A 10,264-nucleotide genomic window follows, 5' to 3' on the forward strand; every position below is an offset into this window, starting at 1 on the left:
TCCCTCTAGACCAGGTTGCTCAAAGCCCAGCATGGCCTCAAACACTTTCAGGGACAGAGCAACCACAACCACGCTGCACAACTAGATCCAGTGTCTCACCACCCTCACAGAAAAGAATTTCTTCCTGATATCTAGTCTAAACCTACCGCCTTCCAGTTTAAAACCATTTCCCCTTGACCTGTAGTTACGTGCCCTTCTAATAAGTCCCTCCCCAGCTTTCCTGTAGTCCCCCTTCAGGTACAGGAAGACCACTATAAGGCCTGTTCAGAGCCTTCCCTTTCCTAGGCTCAAGAGCCCCAGCTCTGTCCTCATTGGGAAGGTGATTCAGACCTCTGATCATCTTTGTGGCACTCCTCTGGACCCGCTCCTACAACACCACGTCCTTTTTGCATTAGGGGCTCCAGAACTGGAGCAAAAACAGACAGAAGCTTTACAAAATTTAATACAAGCTGTGTATTCTGTAAATCACCTTGAAGCAATGAAAATTTTTCTAAATTTTTGTGTGTTTTCACTGGAGCATTATTTCTCTTATAGTAGAAATAAATTAGCCTAAGTAAAATATCTCCATCCATACTCAATTTAAAGAAAAGGAGTTTTAGCAATAAGTCAGTAGTTTTTCCCATAGGTAAGTCCAAAGCTTAGTTATGTTGCTGCATCTGAATTTGAAATATGATTTGCATCACTTTCACTTTCAGTCCTGTGGCTGCGTGGGAGAATAAATAAGTGACTAAACAACTTAAACATTACACAAAGGAAAGTGTTAAAGAGATCTAAATTACCAATTTCATTTTGCTATTATTGTTAAGAAATGAGTGCACAATTTTGAAGTTTGCTCAATGAAAAACTTTTTGGGAGGTGGAGAAAGGAAAATTTGAAGAATGAGGGACAAAACATTAACCAAAAGATACATTTCCAGTAAACTCTGAGCCTATGTTACAATAAATCATTATGCTAGATGATTTCGTTGTTTAAACTTCTGGTTGTCAGAGAAGCAGGTCTAGTTGTAAATAAAAGCGTCGCTTGGAAATGAATTAAAAGTAGTTTGTTTAGGAAGAAATCTAACATGAAATGTTCCCGGTTTTCTAGAAACTTTGCACTTCTTTTTGGACACACATTCACTTAATTTGCTAACCATTCACAAATAATCTATTTTTGGAAATAAAACTAGATTTACTATTAGCTGTCACTACAGACACGCAGATTTTCAAGGGATTTTTTTTTTTTTTCTGTTTTTCAACAGCACTGCTATGCAAAACAAGCCTTATATTTCTTTAAAGAAAGGACACTGTCACATCGTACTCCTGAATGTAATGTGTGTGCTCATGACTCACAACCCCTGTTTTGTTGCAGCTCATCAGTGCCAGCAGCCCTAATGTGCTCCCAGCCATTATGACCAGCAGCTCTGAAATATGAATTAGACCTACCCCAAGTATTCCATGCAGGGAAACAGCTCCTTGAGCCCTTAATTCCCTGCAGAGTACCCTGCACAGAATAAATCAATGATGTGGAAGAAAACAAAATCCTTCCCAGTAAAATTTGCAGATGACACAAAAGATAATAAAATGGTAACTACCGAGGAGCTGTCAGCTCTACAGATTGCATGGCAGCCTGGTCTCACCTGAATAAAATGTGTTTTAACACAGTAGAATGCAAAGCTGTCTGTCTAGTAACTAAGAACACAGATTCCAGATAAAGGCAAAATAATAACACAGAAAGGGGCACGTGGATGATGGTGAGTAACAAAATTAGTATTAGCCTACAGTGTAAAGTCCTGGCTAGGTCAGTATAAGCAAACCTTTGATGTACACAGGAGGAAGTACTGAGCAGCAACAGGAAAGTCTTGTATAAATCTCCACTCATGCAAGAGACTGAGAATCTTTGTTTCAAACAGCAGGCAGCAAGACAGCACTGGTTTGTATCTGTGATCCTTGAGCTTTACCAGAGGAACATCTAATACATGATACCACTACTCAAACCAGAAAGACTGCAAACAGCAACAAGAGGTGTTCACATTCTGGAGAAACTCCCTCGCTAAAAACAAGAGTGGAAAACCTCTGTCAAAGACAGGGATAAAGGTCAACTTCTTACTCTCTAGGGAGAACTGAGGAATGTCATGAGTATTAAAGGATTCTTAAACTTACTACTGCCAGATTTGGTGAAAATTCAACATAAAATGAAGTAGCAACACATAACAGAAATGATAACTAATAGTAAATACGTTTCATCTAAGAAAAGTAGCATTTTTGTTTACCTTAGTTCTTATAATCAGCATTTTCCTTCTAATAAAAAAAGGTTGCAGGTTTGTCTTTCTATTTTATATTGCTCTTTCAAATCAAAAACTGGTACACTGCCTGCCTTTCAAAAGCATTCTTAAAATGCTCCATGATACCTTTGTTACTGCAACCCATGACTTTTACATGAGTACATGAGCTTTAAGGCAGATATTTGGCTTCTTATGTTTGGGGGGGGGGGGGGGNGGGGGAATACTGGTTTTGTTGTTGTTGTTGTTCAGTTGTTGAATGAATGCATAAATGAAACGGACTTATCTTGCAGACTGCTTTCCCACATGGTATTTGAGAAATACTAGGTATCAGTGTTTCTTTATTTGTGCAAAGCAATAAGGTACTGAAAGAGCATGGAAAATTCAAGTGTTGCTGAATGTAAAGAATAATTCAGTCATTGATAATTTGAATTGATCTTTCAATTTCTGAAAATGGTAGCATGACTCAAAAGAAAAAAAAAATCACTAAGACTTTCATATCTGAAATAAAAATGAAATGCATAAACAACTTCTACAGACTGTCAAAAAATATGTATTAATAGGGAATTCAAAGAGTGTCATGGGACCTGGACACCCAAAAATTTAAACTGCATGCAAGATAGCAAAAGGTAATTGCCTAATTGGTCAGTTGACCAATACTAAATTCACTTCAGAATTTAACCAAGAATAGATATTACAATTAGACACTGCAAAGCTTAAATGAATCTTCAAAATTTGTATAGAACTATAAACCAAATGGGATCTTGTTAAACTGAATAATGTGACCCTTTATTATTCATTGGAAGAAAATTTTTAGGTAACACTTATACATATCATCTATTCACTATTCAGGGTACATTCCATTAATCTCTGAGTAAAATTTAAAACCAGTACAACATCTATGCCATAATAGAAATACAAGTATGATAACATTTCTATTATTGAAAAATTATATTTTTGAGTGCTGTTCTCTTAAATGTTCCAATCAGCCAAGGATTAGATATTCAACTTAATGCTAGCCAGTGATCATTAATCACTTCAAAGTGGCACAGCTAATTTCATTTCTTACCCAGAGAAAGCTCACTCTCACATCAAGATGATGCTGGCTCACTGTTCATTGTTTTAAATTCAGTTTAAGACTCCTGTTTTTTGCTGCAAAAGATATCTAGAAAGTTCAGCACAGATAATATGCAGATATGCATATTTTTGAGATATGCTTTGAGAGCAGAAACAGGTAATGGTAACAGGGAGAAAGATCTCCTAAGGAGAGTCTCACTCTGAGGCTACAAGAATCAGATTTATATTAATAGGCTTGTTACCTGTGGCTTATTTGACAGATACTCATAAATAGTGAATTGGGTTGTTAGCTTTCAAACAAATATAGTGTTAGGTCAAATTTATGGCCAGGAAATATGTAGACGTTTCTTCAAATATAGCCATCAAATTCAGATTGCAAGGGAAAAAATTAAGATATGAAATGAGGAAACATTATCTTCTCACTTTTACAAAGGCAGATGAAATGAAAAAGCAAATTTTTCAGAATGAGTACAAAGATTGTCCCCTACACCAATTCCTTGCTAGATTAACCCCTATACATGGCAAGCTGAAGGGGAAGAAGCTCGTATACCCTAAGGCCCTACAGCATTAGCTTGAATGACAGTCTTTTTCACTCATATGCTGCTTTTCTTTTTTCCTGCAGCTAAAAGAATTGTTTCAAACTATCCCAATCCATCCAACATCATATAAACAAGGATAATGAAAAGTTTCATGCCTGAGTCAATTTATGTGCAACACTACCTCTAAGGAATAGAAAGACATAAAAAGGTGGCAATCTCTCAGCCCTTCTCAACTTCTCTGCACCACCCCAATCATCAAACCAGCAAGACCAGCTGCAGAGGAGTCGGCAGGGGGTTTTAAGCCCACTCCCACAAAGTTGTAGTTCCCCATTCAGAACTATTAGCTCTCCCCTGCTTTGTCTGCTCTAACCACACTAAGAGTGTGATGAGCACTGTAGACCACCTCAACAACCCAAAGAAATCCTTTAATCTTTCCTCACAAGAAACCCTGGGAGAGTTATTTGGTCTATTATATCCTCTTGTGATGTGTAAGCAGGGCCATGAGATTCCCCGTATACGCAAAGCAATTGTTTTTGTTTTGTCCATTTAATAAATAACCTTAATTTAAACCTTAGAGACAGACAAAAAATGGTTTCGCTTTCTGCATCCTTCTCTTATTTGTACAAATATTTATATTTTTTGAGCTACCACACAGTCTAGGGGGAGCTTATTTTAGTCTAGTAAGTCTGGATGTTCTGAGCATTCACAGGCTCAGTATGGTAATGTGCATATGACCAGCTACACCTTCCAGGACAAACTGCTCCACATCTTACACTGAAATCAATAAGCCTTCTGTTCTATGATCATTGCAGAAAAATGAAAGGAAAAAGAGCTAATAAAGCCATAGCTGTATTTCTGGGACTTAAGTGAGTGAGGTGTTTTCCTTGCATATTTATTCCATGCTCTTGATTTCAGAAGAAATACTTCACTGCAGAACTCTTTCCTGTTCTCTATACTCCACCTGAAAACAGACATGACACTTATGTCCGCTTAATGTGGACAGGAAAAAATGAAGAAATTATTCATCCACCCTTGCTTTGGAGACAGCACACAGATTTCCCCTTCACAATCCAGATGCTACTGTGAAGAACCACTTTATGAAAGGAATAACTTCTAGAAGAAGAAATAACTGAGATATCCTCTGCTTGTACACAACCAGGACTCCCAGCAGACAGGCAAGAAAAAAAAAAATACCACTTTTCTTGACAAGCCATTATTCCTTGTAATTCAGCAACAAATATAACAGGAGCACGTGCAGGGAGCTGTGCCATCTCTGGAGATCTTCTACACAGGCTTTGTTCACTATTTGACACTCCATAAAGGTGAACAAGGGTGCAAAACATAGGTGTCTGAGCAAACAAAAGAAAGAATTTTCAACCTGGGCAAGTGGGAAAAGCCTTGGCAGCTTGCTTATAGTGAACTAGAAGTGAGAAGAAAATATTTCTTTTTACTGTCAGTTTTGTTTGACACCACAAAAGAAGTCTTGAAATTCTTGGCTACAGAGATGGGGACAGGGAGGGGAAAAAAGTGTTCAGGAGGTGATGGTCAGTCAAACTCCAGGTCAGTAACTGACAGGCCTCTGATTTTACTGCCTTAGCTCAAGACATACAATCTGCTTCAAAAAGCACAACAGTAAAATCTTTTTAGAACAATTATGTTGTGTTGCTCGTTACCGCTACCAAAAGCAGAAACAAACTGTAATTGTTTCCGAGCTTTAGATCTTTTTTTTTAAAAGCATATTTCATGTTCAGCAAGCACAAATAACATGGACCCATGGCAACTGAGGTGATTGACAGTGGGGGGAACAGTGTTCCAGGTGGGATATCTAGTGGCATAAGACTTGATTGTAAGTGGATCATAAGCAGTTTAGAGTGATTTCTATTAAAAATTTTAATATATATAAAACAGACAAAATATTATAAATTGGCCCGACTCCTTTCTTTGGCCTGACTCCTTTTTTTTTTTTTTTTTTTTTTTTTTTTTTTTTTTTTTAAGAGAATTAAAAGGCTTTGACTTAACATCTTAATTTGGAAGGGACCCTCCAAAGACCATCAAGTCTAATTCTACATTTCACCAGATGTTTTCTGAAAAAATATTTGAGGTAGAAGGCCAGGGCATAATCCTGCCAGATTATAATTGAAATGATAAGCATATCTCAATTGTAGCTATACAGAAAATATCTTTAAATAGTAGATAGTTAAGCACAAATCCAGAGCGAGGGGAAAAGCATTACGCTAGCAGCCATTTTCAATGGAATTGGGGAAAAAAGAAACGTCAAGGAAAAAAAAGAACCTCGATCATAGACAATAAAAATAAATAAATAAAAAGTCCAGCTACTTAAAAACAAAACAAGCTTCTAGCAATTAGATATTCTCAGAACATGCAAAGTGCACAGATTCAAGTCTAGTAAATGGTCATAACAAGAGCATCTCAATTATGAAAAATGAAGATTAACTCAACTCCAAAAAAGTCTAGAGCATAAAAAGGACATTCAAATCATTATGAAGGATCACAAACTAGCAGTTACTGCAGGTATGAATACACTTCTGTCAGGTATGCGATAAAAGTTCCTAAATCTGGTATAGACAGAAATGGAGCACTAAATGACACTGAACCCAGCTGCTACCCGAGCCAACAGCCAGATATCCTAGTGGGACTTGCACACCACAAAGCCTTCTGCTGTTTTGCAGAACCTCCCACCATTAGGTGCAACTAGTCTGAAGTTATCATTATCAGCTACCAAAGTTGCAGTCCCTTCTCCAGCAGTGTAGTTCATGTGTATATTACTTCACACACAGTCAACTGTTAGCAAGAGTTCATCCAGAAGTTTAAGCTTCAAAAATGCCACTAATACAGCTTGATTTTGTTGTGGTTTTAACTTAGTAATTATTTTTAACAACCTGTTAAAACTCATATCATTGAAAATATATCACCATGGGAAAAAGTACCAAAAACATCCACTGGGAGGAAGATAGAAAGAACGCCTCAGAGAACTTAAATAGCACTGAAGTATCACCAAGGGAACATTTCACTAATCAAAATAACCACTCTCTGCTGAAGAAAGATAGGCATTATTTTTCAGAACCAATCTGTTTCCTACAAGTGAACTTGGCAATAATATTTGACCCAATTCATCACATAAGCGATTTCAGGTAATGATGATACAGATGTCAATTATAACACCGCTTCATCACCTGTCTGATTTTTGGCCTTTCTTCTTGGCCAAATTTGCCTGTACAACTGTGCACCTATTTGCAAGTGAACTTTTACCACCTTATTTTTGGTCAGTACTGCCAGCTGTTTTCACTATTCTGACTATTAAGTCTATTTAATTTCAAACATTAAGATAAACAGCATCACTGTATTTAGAACTCATATAAAACTGCCAATTTTCTCTTAGTTTTACTTTCAAAATCTTGAAGTTACTGTAAAAACTGAGATAGAACACAACAAATATGCTTTAAACATTTAAACAAAGGAATATATTTTCATGATTAGTGATGTTACAAGAGAATTAGAGCCACAAAAGTTCTATGCTGACACTTGCAATCACACTAGATATAAAATGTTTAAATCAGCCTGTATGCTGATTACTGGCAGAGTGAGACGGGAAAATCAACAAAAAGTAGAAGAAATCCTTATAAATCAATGCAAATCATAAATAAGTCCTCAGATCAAATGTAGCTATTCTCAGGGTTGTTGTTTTCTTTTTTTTTTTTTCTTCTACTTTTTTTTTTTTCCCCTACTATTTAACACCAGTTAAATTAATGCTATAATTATATTGATAAATCTAGATTTCTCTTTTCTTTTTAGTTCTCTAAACCAAAATGATACTTTTCATCTACTCAAAACTAAGTTATTTTTTATACGATGGTAGCTATTACTTTAAAACATATTAAAAAAAAAAATCACAAAAAAGCACAAGGAACAAGTTATGGAATAAGAAGAACGGATGAAAGAATATGACCCAAAAAAATAATGATGAACATGCCAGCCTTGCCCAAGAAACATTTTGGTCCAGCATAAGTAAAAATGTTTAAAAGCCAAAGATTTTTTCTTTTCTTTGAAAATGACTGTTATAAATGAGACAGCAACAATGATGATACAGAAAATAAGAATAAAGTTGGAGTATGAAAAATAAAGGCTAAGTGACAGAAAGCAGTTTGAAAATCCAGCAAAACTGCAGAAAGTTCGTAACGCCTTTGCAATATATTAACACAAAATCATCTATAATATACCTGTCAAATATATACCTTTGAATTCTATTTAAAACTGCATTATTAAATCCTTACCACAGTAAAATAGAAATTTAACTGATAGATTGCAGCAGTAACAGAAGTTAACCACGTTACAGTTGCATGCCCACAGCAGCAGCACTTTTGTCAGAAGCACTGGTAACAACCTTCAGTTGCACACAAAAGCAGGCTCTGTTAGGGCAATGGACAAAGGCAAATGACTGCAAAGCAAGAGGACTCAACTTCAATTTAACTGTCCTGTAAGGTACATACTAATTAGCTGCAAAGCTAAGAAATCCTAGCTAGCATGTTAAGTCTGCTACATGACAGTATAATTTGACTTCTTAAAGGATTATGCAAATTACAGCTCATCATTCCATTACACGACTGAAAAAAAGTGACAGCTAATTTATACATAACACACCTTTCAAATCCCTAAGATGTGAACCACCTGTGCAATACATTTTGCCTAGATTTTCTAATGTATACATTTTTGTTTATTGCACTGTACAAAAGCATACCTAAGAGATTTAGCAAAGTCATAGGGTCTTTTATTTGCTTTTTAGCTTTTAGAACACAATCCCAAAGAATTAAGCAACATACTTCTGTCCCTGCTTTAGAGAGTTTACATGTAAGCAGAGGTATAAGGTTTCAACATGTATAATTTGTGAATAGCGGGAGAGCACGAGCACTAAATGCACGAGCTAGAGGTAAGACTCACACAGATTTCAACATACTTCTGGTAGGTAGATTCACAGTAGATTCCGTCATATCTGTAGATTTTCCTACATTCTGATTGGTTGGGCAGAGGATGCTGGACAGTTATTCTGTAGAGGCATCAAAAACAGATAGACATGACTAGAGATTCTCTACAGGTAACTGTAATGCAGCACAATCAGTATGTTGAAATTGATTTATATATATATATTTATATTTAAACACCTTTCTGATCTCTTTAAATCAACTGCCTTGTGCACATAACATCTAGAGGTTCCACTTTTAGAAATTTGCACTGAGAATAAACTAAACTTCAGTTCTCCACAAAAGCAGTACTTTTTCCCCCCCCCCCATCAAATAAAAGTGGTATTTTATGAACCAAACTGATACTTCACATAGTCTGTGTAAAATATAAGATTATAATTATAAAATTGATTATTTATTATTTACTATTGCAGTACATCCTCAGGCAAGACATACATTTATATCAGCTGGGAGTTTATCCAGACAAAGACCAAATAACCCTCCAATTTAAAATGTCAACAGCAATTCACACATTTGCAGAGTATGAGGATGTTGTGGCATTATGAGGACTGTGACTGAAGGTGCTCAGCACCATCTGAATAATGCCATATGTTCTCAGATCAACTGAAAAAAAATGGAAGTGATTGGCAGCAATCAGGAGGTGCGCAGCATCTTGTAAAATAAGTCCCTAAAAGATTTGTCAATCATTCTATTATTTATCCCTCCTCAGCTCCCTCTTAGTAGAAAATATAATTTGGCAATAAAAATTCAATGTTATTTCTAAAACATACTTGGGAATCACACACAAAACAGTACACATCAATTTCCTTTTGTTTTTTGTTGTTGTTTTTTTTTTTTGTTCTCCCCCCTCCCTTCTTCTCTGGGATATAAACGTTTTAGATGCTTAATTTTAACTCTCGCAAATTAATACATTTGTCTCTCTTAATATAACACTAGCTAGGCAAGATAGGGCATAAAATTGTGAAGCTTACATGTTTTTCAAATGTTGAATTTTAGAATGTGAAAAAAAAAATATTTTGAATAAACATTCTTGTCAGTGCAGATTTGCTTTTATAACTAACAAGTCTACATTACTCTAAACTAGTCTTGTTTTTTAAAGTCGTGTGTCTTAACAGTAATTTTATTAAGGATATATGAAGAGAAAAAAAAAAAAGTATAATAATCCATCAAGGATCTTTGCAATAAAGTGGGAAATAATTTAGCTTGGAAACTGAGGGCTATCCATGATAAACTTGCATGAACGCAGAGCTGCAAGAGCACACCACTTAATATCTCTACAGTCCTAGTCCCCTGGGTTCTGACTGAACATCAGTTACAGACTGTGCATGAGCACTCCTCAGCACTGGTTTTGGTACATGTGCCTGATTTCCTCTCACAGGGATCTCCCATGC

The 10,264-nt window shown here is 36.0% G+C and overlaps 1 protein-coding gene across 8 annotated transcripts in view; it reads right to left on the reverse strand.

Moving 5' to 3' along the window:
• LOC107315026 (neuronal PAS domain-containing protein 3-like) overlaps positions 1–10,264 on the reverse strand; it is a 171,791-nt gene that overhangs the window by 83,495 nt on the left and 78,032 nt on the right. For 7 of the 8 annotated variants that reach the window (XR_001555746.2, XR_001555749.2, XR_001555745.2 and 4 more), the window contains one exon: positions 8,849–8,938. The exons of the other annotated variant lie outside the window; for it this stretch is intronic. Coding sequence is in view for 2 of the 7 variants with exons in the window: in XM_015864975.2 (XP_015720461.1) it covers positions 8,849–8,938 (90 nt within the window). In the remaining 5 variants the exon portion in view is untranslated. The remainder of the gene's footprint in view (positions 1–8,848; positions 8,939–10,264) is intronic. 8 annotated transcript variants of the gene reach the window in all.

This window comes from Coturnix japonica, chromosome 5 (genome assembly GCF_001577835.2).
Source record: "Coturnix japonica isolate 7356 chromosome 5, Coturnix japonica 2.1, whole genome shotgun sequence".
Lineage (NCBI taxonomy): Eukaryota > Metazoa > Chordata > Aves > Galliformes > Phasianidae > Coturnix > Coturnix japonica.